Source organism: Haemorhous mexicanus, chromosome 13 (genome assembly GCF_027477595.1).
Source record: "Haemorhous mexicanus isolate bHaeMex1 chromosome 13, bHaeMex1.pri, whole genome shotgun sequence".
Lineage (NCBI taxonomy): Eukaryota > Metazoa > Chordata > Aves > Passeriformes > Fringillidae > Haemorhous > Haemorhous mexicanus.
Genome location: NC_082353.1, coordinates 10727625 through 10745570, shown reverse-complemented (window position 1 = coordinate 10745570; position 17946 = coordinate 10727625). Strand labels below are relative to the sequence as shown.

The window sequence follows — 17946 nt, the reverse complement described above, 5'->3', positions numbered from 1 at the left end:
TTTAAAGCACTTTGCTGTGGCTGGGAATCAGCTGAACACAATTTCACTGGTGTTTTGCCCCTGTGCCACCTCCTCTAGAACGAGGCCTCAAAGCCCACTGACCACTCTGCTTTGTTCAGGCAGAAGTACATGTGCTCTGGCTGAAACAGATTATTTGGTTTAATGTGCAAATGCTGTCCTCTAGTCAAATATCCAAAACATTGACTTGAGAACTGCTTGGTTCCTGCCCAACAGCCCCATCCCCAGCAGAGCACTTGCCCTGGGGTGCCTGTCTGTGCTCTCCTTGCACTGCATTTGGGTGCCAGCCTGCTGCAGCTTTGGCAGCAGCTTGGGCAGGGTGCACAGAGCTCCTGGCTGTGCCCAGAGAAACACACCAGCCAACAGAGCAGAGCTCTGGGCACAGGATTCAGTCAGCTTGCACCCCATTCTTTGATATCATATTAAAACTCCCTAGAGTCTCTGTTTCATTCAAAATTGAGATTTTTGCTTTTGGGTAGATGCATTTAAAGAACACCAGCAAGGGACCTTGGGCATGGCAACAGCAGGGGCTGGACGGGCACTGGGAAATGAGCTTCCTGCAGTTCAGGCTGTCACTCCATATCATATTCATGGGGAAAATGACCTGGCATTCCTTGTAGAATGTGAAGCACTGGGGTTTGCACTGTTGGTGCTCAGGCTTAGGAGAGAATTGAACTGATTGGAATAGGAAAGATTGAAATATGCATGCTCAGAGACTAAGAATAATATCAATCCTCCCTTTGTAAAGTCATTATTTTTTGACAGTATATGAAACTTCCATTCTGAAAAAGGTGAGTGCAAGGGAAGAAGCTGATTCCTAAAATAAAGGTGCAGAGTGATAAGGAGGGATACAGTATCTGTGTTCTTTGGTGTATACTGCATTTATATTCAAAATCCCAAGGGAATTGAACACAACCCCTGTAACGAAAGGGATGCAGGACCAAAACTGGTCTTTTGGTAAAAGCCATGAATTATGTAGAAATAAAACTCTGAGAGATAGGAAATGGAGTGCATGACCTCATGAGCTTCTCTGCAGCTGTATTCTCTGATTCCCTTATGACTGAGGATCTGGGAATTGTGCTCCATAGTTCCCATGAGCACTCTTCTGATTTAGGCTCTGCAAATCCCGGCAGAGCCACATACTGGGACACAGACACCTCCTCTTCTTTCAGTATGAGATTTCCTCGTTTTTTTGAAGACTCTCATCCACTTATTTACATTGAGATGAAAAGAAGAAAGATACTGTGAGATTTCACAGTTAAAGTACTGACATAAGTAAAGGTGGTCTTAAAATAGGCAGAGAAGATGTTTTGTTTCTCTGAGGGTTAACTGTGAAGTTCTCTGGGATCGTGGAGAGCAAATTGTCTGTGGGGAAATGACATTTCCTTTTCAATTGTCCTTATGAGCAGTTATGTGTATTTGGCAGTTCTTTTGTCATGTAGCACAGGTTCTAAGGGCCACGTTAACCATGTCATTAACTCAGCTCAGGCCTTTGGGCACTCCACAATGCAGTTGAGCCCCCTGAACCTTAGAACTGGGGATAATGTGAAAGAAATTGGTGTGTCTTGGTGTCAAATTCTAATGAGGCCCCGCATGGAAATTGCTGAGACACTGTGGAGAACAGAGGGCAGGAAATACCACCAGTCACTCCACCTGAGAAGGTGAAATCCAGGAGAGTGAAGGCTGCAAGAGCCACAGAGGAGAAAGCAGTTTAATCTGATACCAGAGCACCAACAGGGGCTCAGTTCAAGTCACAAACCCGTGAAAAATTGCAAAATCCAAATCCTTTGTGAAGGTTTATTTAGAAAAACCACAATGCTGGGGAGTCACTGTTACATAGCATGGTAATTCTCTTCCTCTTGAGCAATATGCACCACACCGTGCGCATGCAATTACTTTTGTTCCAGAGCTAACATTGTCATTTATACACGTACACATATGGTCCTCAGTGCACACTACACTTCACATGGATGGCAGGACACACACAAAGCTGAGCTTTTCCATGAAAATCCTCTATAAAAAATACAAACCAAACTGAAGCAGTCAACACGAGAAGCAATGTGCAAAAGTAGACAGTTACTCCTGAATGTTTGCTTAAGAAAAAGGGACTCTTCTGTCCTTGTTCCCCATTCAGCATTGACAATGCCAGATGTCTGAAAGTAGGATATGAAATAACTGGTCACATCCTGACCCCCTTCGTGTTAGTTGCAGAGATTTTTAACCAGCTAAATAATCCTGTATTAGTATGAAAATCTGCCTCCAAGCATCGCCACTGTGTGCTGTTATTGCATCCAACAGATCTTTATATTGTTGGAATGTCTGATCTGTGACACTCAAGGCTGGTGACAGCCTAGGCTTTGTGTGGAGCACACAGAAGAGGCAGAACAAAGACACCTCTGGTCACTGAGCCCCCTGGCAGGGGCTGGCAGCAGCTGCCTGCAGCAAACAGCCAGGGACTGGGAGTTCTCCTCACCCATGCTGGAAGGAGCCAGGCTCCCAGGTCCTGGCCACAGCTCTGGCCCTGTCTGCTCGCTCGTGGTGGGGCTGGTGTGGGAGATGATTCCTCCAGGGTGAGGCTCCTCCCTGCAGAGGAGCCAGGGCAGTGCAAGAGGCAGGGCAGATGGAGGGATGGAGAGCCCACAGAGCTGGGTACCACCCAGCCAGGTACCTCGGTCCATGGTGCAAACTGGGGCTGCAAAACACCCCTGGCTGGGTAAGCACATGTGTGGCTCTGAGCAAAGCTGTACAGGACATGCTGCAGACACCATGGAGCAGCCAGACCAACCCATCCTTGTGAAACTGCTGCATGCAAATACCAACACTGTCAATGGCAACTAAGACTAGAAATGGATTGCACTTGTTTCCCTTGAACACAGACACGTACCACTAATAAAGAAAAAATAACTATTTAAAAAAATCATCAAATGATTGATAATTGGGATTCCCTTGGTTGGATCAAAGGAAAAGAAGATGAAATTAGGGGCAGAGTGATTCCTATCACTGAAGGTTATCAGTCACATAATCTTTAGGCGTTGTGGATTCTTCCCACCCATGAAACTTCATGGTGCAAAGCCCAGTATTTCCCTTGTAATCCAAATGGGTTTAAAGGATTCTATTTAAGCCCATGCAGAGTTATGACTGTATTACAGAACTTGTAATTTTTTTTAAATGGGAGATGTAAGTTTTTCACAGCAAATCCTGCATGGATCCAGGGAAAACCTTAGCAAGACTTCCCTGTGTGTTTTGTCTTTACCTTGCAAAGCAAAGGTTTCCATTTTTTCTGAGAAAGGGAAGTAGTGGAAATTGTAGAGACTTCCCAGGGAAGTAAACTGTGGCTGCTGCACTTTATATCCCTGCTCAGCAGACCACTTTAGCCAAGTATTTTAAGTGGGATTTCAGTGAGTGTTATTCACTTTGGACCCCACTACAAAGACCAGTATCCAACAGGAAGAGCATTGCCTTGGACCTTCTCCTTTCCCTTACAAAAGGCACAGAGGGAGGGTTCATCCTGTTAGCTCACACCTCAGCAGGGTGAAAACATCACTAAGGGAACTGTGCCAAGCACCCCCAGCTCTCTGATCCCAGTGCCCCCCAGCAGTCCCTGCTGGCTCAGGAGCATCCTGCAGTGACTGTGCTGTCCAGCCCTGTCTCAGAGGGGCCAGTGTGCCCCAGCTCTGGCTGCAGGAGCATGTCTGCAGCTTCCCAAAAGCTTGGGGTGTGTGACACATCTGACCTGAGCATCCCTTGGCACCTCTGGCTGTCAGTCAGCTGTTGGCAGTGATACAGCTGTGGTAGAGAGTAGTTTTAGATGGTGAAATGCACAAAATGAAACATCAGACTGCATTCTTACTGAAATTTTGATGCTGTTGAGCTTTGGGGTTAGCTGCTGCTTTGTGAGTGCTTCCCACTGGGTGAAGGTAATGTCCAGCACGTCAGGTAAGGCCATGATTTAGCCAAGCTTTTGTGCATGTGCTTAAATCTGCCCTTATTCAGATAAGCACTTGGAGGGGGATAGACTATAAGAAAATAAAGATGGTGTAGAAAGTACTCTTACCCCTAAGGAGCTGCAGCTGGGTCAATTATCAAAGATTAGGAGCAGGCCTGACTTTAACAGGCCACAGCTGTAAGCAATGAGAAGAGGAGTGCTGTAAAAGAGTGGGGTGGCTGGTTGGGAAGGGAACTGGAGTCAGTTGGCTGCTTTGTGAAGAAGAAAGAGTCAGTGCTCTGAGGAGGACAGAGTCAGTGCTCTGAGGAGCAGCCCATGGGAAACACCAAGAAGGTATGGAACTTTTGTGATAGGGAGACAACAGTTTGGAACCCCTGCAATAAGAGACAACAAGCACTGGCACAAATACTCGTGTGCCTTGTGATACAGGGACAAACCTCAACTGCAGCAGATGAATGTCAGTCGTGTAGCTGCCAAAACTACCCCTTTAATGTCTTGCCCTGGTAGCACAGTGGCTCTCCTGGATTAAGCATTTAATTAATCCTCATCTAAAAGGTCCTGAGAACAGTCCTATAATGCTAACAAACATACATAAATACAGAACTAAAAAAAGTCAAACTCATGGCTCAAAGCAAAACAAATATTGCTCAGAACACTTGTTTAGGTTAAGATCACTAGCTGTAAACTGTGCATTCTAGTAGCAAACAGAAACTTGTTGGCCTAGGAAAAAAACCCAGAACATTCAATGTCTGCAGGATTGGCAGCACTAATATTACTTTACAATGTGGAGTGAGAATAAAAAACATCAGTGTAACATTGCAAAATGATCCAGCTAAGCTAAGCTCATGTAAACAAGTATGCTTTGACAACGTTTATACGTCTAGGCATGACCCTGCACTGGGGCTGGACAGGTGGAGACCCAACAAGGTGACAGGAGCTGTTCCAAGGTGCTTCCAGCTGCCCAGATCCCTGCAGGAGAGAGGCTCAGGGGGGTGAACCCCTGTACTGGCATCACTAGTTCTACTCCTGGGAGCAGCCCATTGCAGGATTCAGTTCAGCAGGACTATACACACAGGTAAGGATTATTCACAAACATAAGGCATTGCAGAACTTGGCCCTAAAATTTCTATTTTCAGCAGAGAATCCCTTAACCATATACAAGGTCATATTTTTTTATATCAAAAAGTGTCTAAAATAAGGGTCAGAGTCACTATATGTTATGCTCAGTAACACAGTTAAGATGCTGCATATTGGCTTCAGATACTGCAAACCATTTTCTTCATTAAAATCAAACCAACCATGAACCTTTCTCGTAAGAATTAAATTAACCACAAAAATTAAAAACGAGCAGGCTCTGTTTTCAAGCTTAAAAGGAGATATTAACAGAAATCAGCAACTCCCATTGCAGTAGTTTTCCAGTGCCTTCCCTTCTGAGCAGTGAGCACTCTGGGGCTGCAGGGGTGGTGGTCTCCAGCCGTGCCTGGCCTCCCGGGTGCTGTGGCTACTGGCGCTCCCCTTCCACCCGCTTCTTCCGGACTGTGGGGAACAAGGACAGAGTCATCACTGCCTTCCTGAGAGCACCAGGCTCCTCTCACAGACACCCCTCCGGGGCAGGGAACCAGCACAGAAGGGAGGAGCTCCTGGGAAATGCTCAGAAGAATTACCATAATCAATATGTACCATATACCATCGTGCTCAACGAAATAATTGTACTAAACTGCAGTTTTGGTATCACAGACTGTAGAATTTCCCCAAGTGTTCACATCAATATGTTTTCCACAAAAGTCACATTCTGAGCTAAAGGTTTTAGATGATTAAAAAATCACCATTTCCTGCACTTCCTTCCAGTGATTCCATTTAGATTTTATTAGTTTTATTGTTCTTTTAAATGACACCGTGCTCCAGCTAAATTGATATTGGTCTGCTCTAGTCTGCAGTGCTCTGGATTATTTAAGCTTTAGGCATCAAAAATTAATAACTTCTGCAATTGCACAGCGTATACCATAGGTAAGCAATAGTCATTTCCTTTTAGAAAATAATTGTAAGTACTCTGAAGTACGAGATCCATTATTATTGGCAAAAAATATCATACTGGACCTTCAATTACCTGTTTAAACTTCACATGTTCTGACTGCATCTGATAATCAGTTAATTAACTCTGGTTTTTCACTGGAAACCACATAGGTTGAAGTTGCCATTTAGCAAAGAGGAGTGGTAAACCTTGTATTGTGGGCAGGATTATTGTGACAAGCAGTGTGAATTTTTACAGCACTTAAGATACATTATACCTGGTATAGAGCAGGTTTAGTTGGGCAGCATTTGCTACTCCACATTCTAACAAAAGGCATCGAGTCTTTTCTGACCTGGCCAGATAAGATTTGTGAGGTTCTCCTGTTTGTGTGATACAAAATGTAGTGTTAGGTCAGGTCATGTCCTGTTTCTGATATTGAATGTCTGAAGCACAGAACAAAGCAGTAGAACTTGATGAATGAATGCTCTTCAGCACAGAAAGTCAATAACAACAATATATTGCTAAACATCTCATTACTTTACTCAGAGGAGGTTTTTTTCATCATGCCTTTTTGGCAAACAGATTACATTATTCCAAAGCCTGCCTGCAGTGTAGCATCAGTCATTTGTGTCTGCTTTTAGTGTTTTGTTCATTTATATTATTGAATTCCTTTAGGAATTCTGTCCTACAAAATCCTGAACAAAACCAAACAACACAAACACGGGAAAATGAAGATTAGGACCTAAGTCTAATGACAAGTGGTGAAATAATGGGAAAAACAGGTTTTTCTCTATTTGTAGATGGGATATTTCAAATACCCTTCTGGGACACTGACAGGAAAAATAGTATATAGTTGGAATGCTTAGATATTGCTAAAAATTAGAATTTCAAGCCCCTAAAAGTATGTAAAACTTACATACATAAAATGGTTGTAGCTCAACTTTTATCTTGGTTCCCTCAGAGAGAAACCCAAGCTGAAACCCACAAAGACATCATGGTTTGATACCCCAGTCTGAAGCAGAACTGATTAAAAATACCAAGTTAAATTTCTTTTCTTCCCCTTCTCACTCTAAATTTCTTCTGCCCAGTCATCTCCTTTGTATTCTGTGTAGTGAGGGCAGAGCATGTCACACTCAGGTGACACTTGCAGGGTTTTACTGTGTCTGCCTGTCCTTGGTCACAAAAGCAGGAGGGTCTGGTTTGCTCCCTTGGCTGGGCAGGCTGGATGACAAAGTCAGGACTTCTGTGTCCTCTGAGAAAGCATCAAAATTCCATCTGAATGAGCAGACAGGGAGAGCTGTGCCTGGGAAGGTCAGGGCTGGGCTCACACAGAGAAATGATGAGTAAATGGAGTGGCATCTTACCCAGATCGTTGTTCTTGGTGATAGCTGCTGCTACCCTGGTTCTTGGACCTTGTTTTGTGAACTGGTATCCAAACTTGAGAATCCTGGAGTTCTCCTCCAGCATCTTGGCAATCTCCATCTCTACAGCTGTCCCAAGCTGCTGCCTCTGTTGGTGATGTAGTGAAGTGCCCCCAGAAGAAAAGGAAACATTTGCTTTCATATGAGAGAGAAGTGAGTGCTTCTATTTAAGTACTGGGCTGCAAACTACAAAGAGAATCCCATCCCTGGAGATTTTGCCTGGGTTTTGAGTAGTTTTATTGAGAAGTTTTCCACCCTTTGGTTGCACTGACTGGGGACATGACTGAGCCACAGAGGCTGCCTTGACTCTGCCAGAGTCCCCTGGTAGAACCCTCTGGGAATCCATATCAAAGAGAAACAAAAGTGACCTTCCCCAATGGGCTCTCTTTACCTGGTTGTCAATTTTAATCTCTGTTAGGGATTCATTCTTTTTCAGTGCATCAATCAGTGCCAAAATCCCTGTGCCAGTGATGAAGTTGGATTCTACATTCAGACTCTTCAGTGTTTTGTTCACTTTCAACATATCTGCAAATGCCTGAAGGGCCAAAAAGAGGGAACGTGAGAGAACATCTTGAAAGTTTCAGGGAATAACAGGGAATCTGCAAAACACAGCTTAGTACCAATAAGAAACAAAAACATAAATATGTTAGAAGAATGGAGAGGTAGATCAGAAGAGATTATATTTCTCCTTTCCATAGCCATAGGGAATTCCTGCAGGGGAAAATAAAGAATGTATCCTAAAGCAGACATGGACCTACTTAAAATTTGTTGTGGTTTTTTTTTTCCCAGTAATGCTAAAACTTACAATAGCTACGGGGTCATTGCTTCGAGTAGCTGCAAGGCTGAATGTCTTCACATGTGTGTTGGTTTCCAGAGCTTTTGCAAAGTCTTTCAGTGTTGGAATAGGAATATTCTAGGGTGAAAAGACAAATCCAGTAATTAGGAAAGCCAATCACACTGCTGATTTTAATTATTATGAAACTGATTGATGAACAAGCACAGTCCCTGATGGGTTAAGGAGTGTTTCAGAGTGGGCACAGTGGCCCCCAGAGGCTGGAGGTGCCTGAGATGCCAGCACTGCCCAGAAGTGGGTCAGGCCAAGGCCAGCACGTGACCCCTCTGAGCCACTTTCTGCTCCTCTGCCAGTCCTTCAGTCTCCACGTGCCAGCTCCTCCTCCTCCTGCCTGTGTGGGCTGACTGAATTTGGCCAGTGATGATTGCACAGTACCCAGGAGATACCTTCCTTCACAGTCTGCTGAGAAAGGCAGCCCAAGGGAGTCACCCCTGGGGCATTCAATCAGCAATTAATTCAGTACCAGGAATTGATGACCTTGGAGCAGCTACTACAGTCCTTTCCCCACCCCTTCCCTGAGTGCCCTGCTTTTTCTGAACAGTAAAGAGAGACAAAATTTGAGGATAAAAGGCACAGGCTTTGGAAGTATTTGAATAAATCCTCCTATGATGACATGGACAAAACCACAGCATCTACCTTTATGTTGTTGAGATTAACTTCTGTGAGACTGGGATCATTTGCTTTTATCCTTTGTAAACTTGCTTCCACATTGGTCGGATTAGGTGGCTCCTCAAAGATGGGCTTGACCTTTTCACCTTTCACCACATCTGCAACACAAAATCTCATGAAATGTCAGCCTAGCAACAGGCACCATCCCTCTGGCTGTTCCATTCCCATTTAGGTTTGTAGTGCAGCAATCCAGGAGGGTTTATGAGAACCACAAAACCTGCAAGTAGGAGTGTTATCCCCCTTATCCCTGCCAGGCCCTTTGCACCCCCTGTGCACCAGAGCTGTCACTGGAGGCTGTGGTCAGGGAGGCTGGGCAGCATTGTCAAGGGCAAACTCCTCCTTTATACACAAAATCCCTGTACAATTCATTGGAGCCAAAGCAGCTTTGGAGGCTATGGTTTGGGATGTGATATATTGCAAGGGCTGCTTTGTACTTGGTCTAGTACCTGTAAAGAAAGGTGTGCTCAGAACCTGCCCACTGTATTAGAGAGAAAATGTCCCTGCACCTATGAATAGACTGTGCTACATAAAGCAACACGAGCAGGAGGCCCCTCAGTTTCCTCCTCTCAGCTGATACTATCAGCCTTACTATAAACTCAATTAGCTCTTGTAAAATTGCAACATCTGCACTTTTAAAATAATAAAACTATCAAAGCATGAAAAGTAAGTCTGTCTGCCAGCACCAAGATTTATGAAATCTTTGAGCAGTCATGTTCCAAAGAACTGTGGTATTTAGTGCTGGAAGCTAGGAGCTATAAATATTCTCAGAGATGCATAAAAATCATAGCCTAGAACACAATTAGTACTTCTAATTCCCAGGCATAGAGCTGTGGAGATTAATTTATTAACCCTGACCTCCCAAGTCATTAGAAGCAAGAAAGGAATATGTTGCTGACCACAAGTATGATTGAATCCTTTTACTTTATGCTGCAGACAGGGAGAGGTCTTCAAGGCTTGTGTTCAAGTCTCAGTGTAGTACACATTGCTGTTCATTGCAATCAGTAAAAGTTCATGCCATACCACGGGCCAAAAGAAAACCACATCTTATTTAGAGCTCATACTCATAGGAGAGGTGATCATAGACAAATAATGAGCTGGTTTTCACTCTGCTCCCTTTGATGCCAAAGCTTCATTTTACTAATTGCCTGAGAGACCTCACCTATCCCTGATAACACTTCAGCCTTTCTAGGGAGCTGGGGATTGGAAACTACATTTAGAGAATTCACCTTGGATGCAAGGATAGAAAGTAAACAAAGAAGAAAAGCATTTTTTGCACTTGTGGAAACACCCTGCCAGACTGGGAGCAGGGGAGACACAAGCACCCTGTCCTCAGGTTAGACATCCCAGTGCACTCAGGCTAGAGTCAGGGAATTTTCATTTTCTACTTCTTGTTGCTTTCCACGAGTTTTTCTTGTTTCTTTAATCATGGTGTTGTTTTGCCACATTGATGAGCAAATTTTTACTGGAGCATTTCACTTGGCTAAGGAAAGGTATTGCTTTTGGACCAAAGAATACAGTGATGTGATAGTGATTTTCTGGTTCATAGGTCTGTGATTGGTGCATAGTTTAGCTGACTCACATAGCTGACTTTTTGACTTAGTATAACAAAAATATTCTGAAATCTAGGAGGATTAGTAATGCATGCAGTTGCCTGTTAGGAGATAGATGGCAGCTCACACAGGGCCCCACTGGGAAGGCTTGCAGAGCAGCTTCATCCTGAGAAAAATGAAGTGACACAGTGTCCTGTCTACTTTCCCACCTCCCCTTTAGCAATGGAAGATGGAAAGGAAAGCCCTTGGTAAAGATAGCTGCTGTTCTCATGGCCTGAGAAGAAGAAAACATTTTTTTAGTACTGTTTCCGTAGGAAAGGGCATTCCACAGTTCTGTCTTAAAAAGTGAAGTTTAGCCCACTAGATATCCAGGGCCTGGAGGCGACAAGCTCTGGATCAAGGCTTGGCAGCTCTAAAGAAAAGCTTGGAATCCAGATGCACCCATTTGTCCCTCCATCCAGCCCCCTGTGGGCTGCTGAGCTAAGATCAGATTCACCAAAGGTCTGTTTATTTAGTGCAAACATTTCTGGATTTGTTTTTAGTAACTGCAGCTGTTTCTCTTGGGGGATTTCCAGAATGGTTCTGTTCCCTGTGTCCCTAGGGAGCCACAGAACAGGCACCCTTTGCACCACTGCCCCAGGAGCCAGGTGCAGGTGGGAGATCAGAGGGAGTGGCTGGGGCAGGAGCACACCCAGGCAGGCTTTGCCTCCCTGTGAATGCAGCTCGAGGTGACTCTGGTCACAGATGTGACTCTGACAGGGATTGTGCCACATTTGAGTGGTCACAAGTGATTTTTCAGGAGTGTAAATGCAGGTTCTTGGGGCGAGATGGTCTGGCCTGAACTGCAGCCAATTCTTAGTTACAGCTCACTCTGTTTTCTGCCTGCTGCCTAAATTGAAATGGAATGGAAATTTATATGTCTTGGCCTCCTAAATACTCCCACTCTTTCAAACACCTCTGCAGAGCCAGATACTGCACTCTAGGAAAAGAAATTTCCTTAGGAATCATCTCTTTGTGTACTACTGTTGTTATTATAGTGAATTTTAAGATTGTATTTACTTTTAAAAAGCCACCTTTCGTGATTAAGTAGATCAATCCAAGTTGGGTCCAGTTACATTACAGTAAATTAGACCAACAGAGCCCACCCACAGCTGCAGAAGTCCCTAAAGATGACACGCAGCCCACAGGAGAAATCTGCACGCTTACTTCTCACGATTCCTTTCCCATCTTTACCGCGGGCTCCTGCTTCATCAAATTTTGGGTTGTTGACCATGTTGTGCACTCCAAGAACAGCTGAAATGTGTAAACACCAGCAAGAGGATACAATGTTAATGACAGGAACACAGACTGCAGGAAAGTATTTGCTACAAACCGTAGCTGAGCTCCCCAAACAAACCCCCCTTTATTAAATGCTAACTGCGTGCATCATGCCTGCTTGTAGGGAGACTCTTTTGGGCTCCAAATTCTGGAGATACAGACACTTCCAGAATAGATTTTTGAACAATTGAGGCAATGTAGAATGCACATCCCAGAAGTGCCAGCTGGAAGGAACCACTGTGGGTCATCTTGTCCAGCCTCTCCCTCAGGCAGGAGCGCTGCCAGCACTAATGAGGTCAGCCGTGGCTTTGTCTGCTGCAGTCTGAAAACACCCAGGGGTGGAAATCCCACAACCCTTTTGGTTGGGCTGTGAATCTTTTCAATGCTACACTCCTAATCTCTTTCCTTGCCTAATATACACCCTGAACTTCTTATTGCTGGTTATGTTCCACTGTTTGGTGTATCTGAGAATTTCACTGCACACGCGATGAGCTCAATGCATTGGCATTCCCACCAGGGCTTCTTATGGAAGCACATCAGTATTGATGTGCTTGAAAAATAATCAGAAGTGGTGAAGATACCCAGGTCTAATCACCTGGCAACCAATTTTCTCATTCAAGGGGCTAGATTCCAAATTTCCTCATGGGTTCAGGGTCTTTATCCACTGCATGCTGTAACAAGCTTATCTGGCTATTTGGGATGTCAGAGTTGAGGGAGGTAGCTGTAGTGTGCTACAAGCAATGTGGATACAGTGGGATCAGTCACTTCCATTACAGTGCCAGCACCCCAGCCTGCAGTCCACTGTCCACCCTTCCCCTCCCCAAACCACAGGAGCTGCTTCATCTCCCCCCTGGCCTGACACATCAGCTTTAAGCAGAGAAGTCTGAAATGCAGCAGCCTTCGAGGCACGTTCAATCGCCCTGGGCAACGCCTGGCCCCCATCAGACAGCACCAGGGCCTTGAGGGGCCATCGTGAGACACTCCTGCTGCCAGGTCTGGCCAGAGAAGAGCTGCACACGTGGGAGGATCACATCTGTACGTTTTCTAACCTGCAAGGTCATAGAGCTCAGTATCAGAAGCGCTGGCCAGGGCCTCTTCTAGCTCTGGGTCCAGGGTCACCTTCTCTTCTGTGCGCGTTTCTACGGGCTTCTCTTTAGGGATAAATATTTTGCCTAAGATAAAGAAAAAAGCCAGAGTGAGTAATGAATTATTGGAACAACTTCTTTACCTTCTGGCAGCAGAGGAATAGATCTGTGACAGTGGAACTTCTTGGAAATATTATCACATGCATGTTTTTCTCTTTCTTACTTGATGTTATCCTCCACACCAGGATCTTAGTAAGTCTAAAAATAAAAGGTGCAGATTACTGCTCTGTGTTGGTGATTGTTATTTTAGGAATTTGCTCTCAGGAGTAGTCCCAGCTGGGATTTTTCTGAAGGTCCTGTGTCCTTAAATAGGCAGAATCAGGTCTACACAAAAAGCTTGCAGAAATTTCATCCTTATATTTAAATGAGGCACTAGGAGCAGTTAAAACCATCCTACTGCAAGAATGTTTCAGTTCATGAACTTCCATACATGAACTGAAAGCTCAGCAAACCTGTTCTCTTCCAGTAACTCAGTTTAATTCCCAGCCCCTCCAGAGTATCTTCCCTCTGTGTCTCCTGGTGATCATTCACATAAATAGCCTTACCCTGATCATTTCTCCAGGCCTGAAAAGTCTGAATTGAACCACATGTTGCCCAAGAAAGACTCCTGGCATATTTGTTACTCTCTGTAACCTGCTGATACCTTTGGGTTAGCAGATATGTGTTTCCATGCAATATTCCCCCAAGACTGAGGTCATTGGCCTGCCTGCTGAAATGGGGAAAAGGCAGGATAAATCCAGGAACAGCACAACAAGTTCCACTGCTCCTTCAGGCTGCTATGATGGTTAACCTCAGCACTGTGATGATGTAAGTGCACATGCTTGGAGTGAGAGAGCTGGAGCTGCACTCGAGCCACCAGCACTGCTGGGCTTTTCTCCCACTCAGCTTTCCTGAGCAGCCCCCACAGCCAGTGCAGAACTGGATGATCCCCCAGGCAACAGACAGTGCCATTGCTCCAATAATTGGGGGAATTCCCATGATCTACTGTGCCCTGTGCCATAGCTCCCCTCACCTTGTCCCTAACAGCTACTTCTCAAGCAGGCTTTAATTAATCCTGTTGTAATGATGATCTTTGGTGCAGGCAGCTTTGGCCCACTGTCAGCTTTAAATTTTCATTTTGTGCAGCTTTTTACACTCTACATATAATGCTTGAAGCATTACATCTAGTCCTGTGGCTTTCTGAAATGTCTCTGAAATAGTTTAAATTTAACTCTATTAGTCATATTGTTACCATTCATAAATGTAATTCTGATATTTAGTACTGAAGTACAGATGGTTTGCCTCTGTTTTTTCAACACTGTCATCCTTCTGTGACTTCATTTTTTCCCCATTATGGTCCAAAGTATCATTTTCATGTAGTAATTTCCAATTCATTTATATCTTTTATACAAGTTTGTCTACAGCCATTTTTATGCTGTCAGCCTTCACAACTCAAGTCACTGAGTAAGCTCAGAAAAAAAACTTTAATTGATATTTCTGAAGCTCTGGCAAGGTTTATTGATACATGATTCACATTATTTACCTTAGAGATATTTCTACCAAGGCTAAACCACTTCTGAGTACAGAATTGGACAGAAAGTTATGCAGGAAGTCAAAATAGTATCATGGTATGATTTATTTTTCATGTAATACTTTAAGTAAGTAATCTTTTTAGAAAAGGCTTCAAGAAGATAAAAGCCTTTGGTGGGTGAAAGGTAAGAACCATTTTAACTGTGACTGCATTAGGTCACAGCAATTAAGGACAGCCATCCCAGCAGCACCAAACAAAGATCGAGTGGAGATCTGGGGTAAAAAACACTCTGCAAAGATAGGGCAGTCATGCTCTCCAGATTTGACAGCAGCACACCTGAAGTGCTGGGTGGCAGCTTCCAGACACCACTGACCAGGACTTGATGCCAGCTTAACATAAGGAAAAAAATGCATTATTGTGCTGGAGGCTAGAAAGCCAAAATCAACCAGAATATCTGAGTAAACAATCAGTAGTGAGGAATACTGCCCAGAAAGTGTTTCCTTTCAGATCACTGGTGATTCCATGTGAGTTTCAAGTATTCAGCAGGTTGTTTGAGATACTGAGGGAATCTTTATCCTGACTGATAACACTGTTCTGTAGCAGCAATCCCACAGGGCCACAGCCTGTGGAGACAAAACATCTCCACCAGGCAGTGAGTGATTCTTCCCAGGCCCAAACCCGAGCCACACTTTTAACAAACCCTGATCCAAGTCTGTGCTTTCACACATAACATTGTAAAGGGACACAGGACCTTGAGTTTGGACTAAATTTGGCACAATGTGGTGTAGTTGGTCTTTAATGACTTTGGATATGTGAAGGTCAAGTGCCTTGCACAGCAAGAAATCAAGGGGTGATGGAAACCTCTAGAGGCTCATACCTTTTTCTGTACAGTTCACATATATAGGAACACAATTTTAAACATTTGTTTCAGGCATATGTAATTCTTGGATACCAGCCTGAACCTCGTTAAGTGTGTATATGATTCCCAATGATAGTTTCATTTAATGCATTCTTGGCAAATGTTTCAGAAAAAAAATTCTATTCTTGGTTATATGAAATATTTAAAGGGGCAAGGTCATGTCAAAGACAGTAATATATATCTTTAATGTATGTGGGCCTTGCTGGCATCCAGTGGTGTTTAAAAATATTCATTTTACTGCTATCTAGATAAGAACATTCCACTGTGAAGAGCTGCTGCAGCACAGCAGATGGAGGTTAGAAAACTCCTGTATTTAGCATGTTATTAGCAATTTATTACCTGTCCTCCAGCTGCAAAACCTGTGTGTCTGTTTATAGACAGCTGCCAACCAGTTTTCCTTCATTATTTAAGGACAGAATTTAAAGATTCAGGAGGTGTCTCCTAGTCCCACATCTGTACATTGTAAATTCATTATCCAGTGCATCATGGAATTCACTGACAAAATAAAATATGGATTGTGGCTTCCTTGATTCAATGGTCCAACTTAAAATTTATTACTTGGAAGAAGCCTTGGAGGAATAGTGACATTTTATTATTATAAAGTGAGATTTATGAAGAAAGGCTGCTGCTCTTGGTCTTCTTTATATTCACACTGTGTTTTAGGAGTGTTTTATTATTACTTTATTCTATGTGGTATAATTAATGTTGGCTGGGTTGTATTTTGCCTCCAGAATATGCTAATGTTCTGTGCTAAGTCTTAATAGTAGTAGGTTAACTTTCTACCAGTGAAAAACACAGTGACAAAAGTTCTGCTTATACATAACTTGAGCTACTTTGTTGTTAACAAGACAAAAACAACCCCACTTCTGTATAAGAATAACATATTTTTTTGTTTAACTGCAACCAAAGTTCAGTTGAAGTAAAATATAATTTTTTTTTCACACAAGCTCAGAAACCCAAAGTGTGTGGAATGCCAAGTGCTTTCTTTCAGTGTGAAATTTTAAGTGTGCATCACTGCAATTCTCCTCTTCCTTTGGCCAAACTGGGCCAAAAGTGTCTGGGGTGTCCTGGGTGATGGCTGAGGCAGTTGATCACAAAGCAGGGACACTCTGAGTGTGAGAGCAGTGAGCAGAGTTGTGTCTTGGCTCAGTTTAACCAGACCTACTCCTTTTCACCCACTGCAAAAACCAGACTCCTATTGAAACTGAAATAGGAACTGGTTTTCCTCAAAAGAGGCTATGGGAAACAAAACCCATTGACAGCCAGAGGGAAGAAGGATTCAGAGGAAAGCACTACAGAGAGACACAGAAATGGGGACCAAGGTAAAAGGAAAGCAAATTCTCTCTAAAAAAAAATGAAATTCACTGGGAACAGGGATGAAACCTTAGGTCTCCTTTTGCCACTTGGTTCAGCCAGGTCTCTTTCCCTGCATTGTGCAAATGCCCCCATCAAAGCAATGTCAGAGTAAAGCAAGGACATGAGATCTCCACCTTCTTACACAGTAATAATTAACTACCACATGCACATCTATGGGAGGATTTTTTTAAGGCTATTTACTTAATTTTATAATACAAATGCATTTTCTGCCATAATTGTAAAACAATAATGTACTTTCTTTTCCTATATAGTGTAGCTCAGATTATTGTATTTTCAAGAAAATACCTGGTTACACTTACTACTCCTGAGTTCTCAATGAATCACTGAGCACAGTGAGTGCCTGTTTGTTCCCAATTACAGAATGCTACACTGACCTTGGGAGTGAAATTCAATAATCCTGGAAATCTGCCTTGCATAAATCACAGGCACCTGATTCACTCTTTTCATTTTACACTATTCTTTTCTGTTGATGCTTTCTTAAACACCTCCCCACATATATTCTAAAAAAATGGAGCTAAATAGTTCTTACCAAGGATAAATTTGTATTATGAAGAAGAAAACATGCCAAGTTCAAGTAAGCATGAAGCCAAATGCCAGCAGTAATAAAAATGCAGTATCCTAATTGTTGTTCTGTTGCTCTTGGATAAGTGTCAGCATATTCTATGCCTTAAAAATTATGACAATGGAATAGGAAGGCTGCAGAGATAAGCATTGCAAAGTTGTTAAATCTATTGTGCATAAACACAAAAAGTGAACTTCAGTTGCACCAGTATCCTTGACTTTGATCAGCAATGCTGAGATCCTGCCACTGCAGCAATATCCTTCCAAAAACTCTCCTGGAAAGTATGCTTGCTCAAACAAAAATAAACAAAAGCCAACCTGGCCTTTTTTAAAACAAAGGAGGCCCAGAATTTCTTCAGACCCTCACAGGATTATCACAAGTTAGGATGCAGCCCCAGGGCAGTCCCCTGCATTTCCTGCTGGATTACTCACCCCACCAAGTGAGCAGAAATTTCCATGTCTGATGTGGAATGGTGCTAGAGGAGGAAGAAACTCAAACTGTGCCACTGCACTTCAGGTCCTCCTGGACACCAAAGACCTTTGAAACATGGGCAGAGCTGAATACCACACGAGTTATGTTCCTTTCTGGCCTCTTTTCTCCCACCCAACACATTCTTCTGTTCTTTTCCTTCCCTCATTTCCCCCTGTG

At 43.4% G+C, this 17946-nt stretch overlaps 1 protein-coding gene across 5 annotated transcripts in view; it reads right to left on the bottom strand.

Annotated features, from left to right (window-relative positions):
* Positions 1 to 1801: 1801 nt before the first annotated feature.
* LOC132333341 (tropomodulin-2) overlaps positions 1802 to 17946 on the bottom strand; it is a 35042-nt gene continuing 18897 nt past the window's right edge. For all 5 annotated transcript variants that reach the window (XM_059858343.1, XM_059858344.1, XM_059858346.1 and 2 more), the window contains 7 exons: positions 12835 to 12957; positions 11675 to 11761; positions 8886 to 9016; positions 8202 to 8309; positions 7788 to 7931; positions 7340 to 7484; positions 1802 to 5500 (listed from right to left, as the gene is read on the bottom strand). In XM_059858343.1, the coding sequence (XP_059714326.1) occupies positions 5466 to 5500; positions 7340 to 7484; positions 7788 to 7931; positions 8202 to 8309; positions 8886 to 9016; positions 11675 to 11761; positions 12835 to 12957 (773 nt within the window). In that variant the 3' untranslated portion in view covers positions 1802 to 5465. The remainder of the gene's footprint in view (positions 5501 to 7339; positions 7485 to 7787; positions 7932 to 8201; positions 8310 to 8885; positions 9017 to 11674; positions 11762 to 12834; positions 12958 to 17946) is intronic.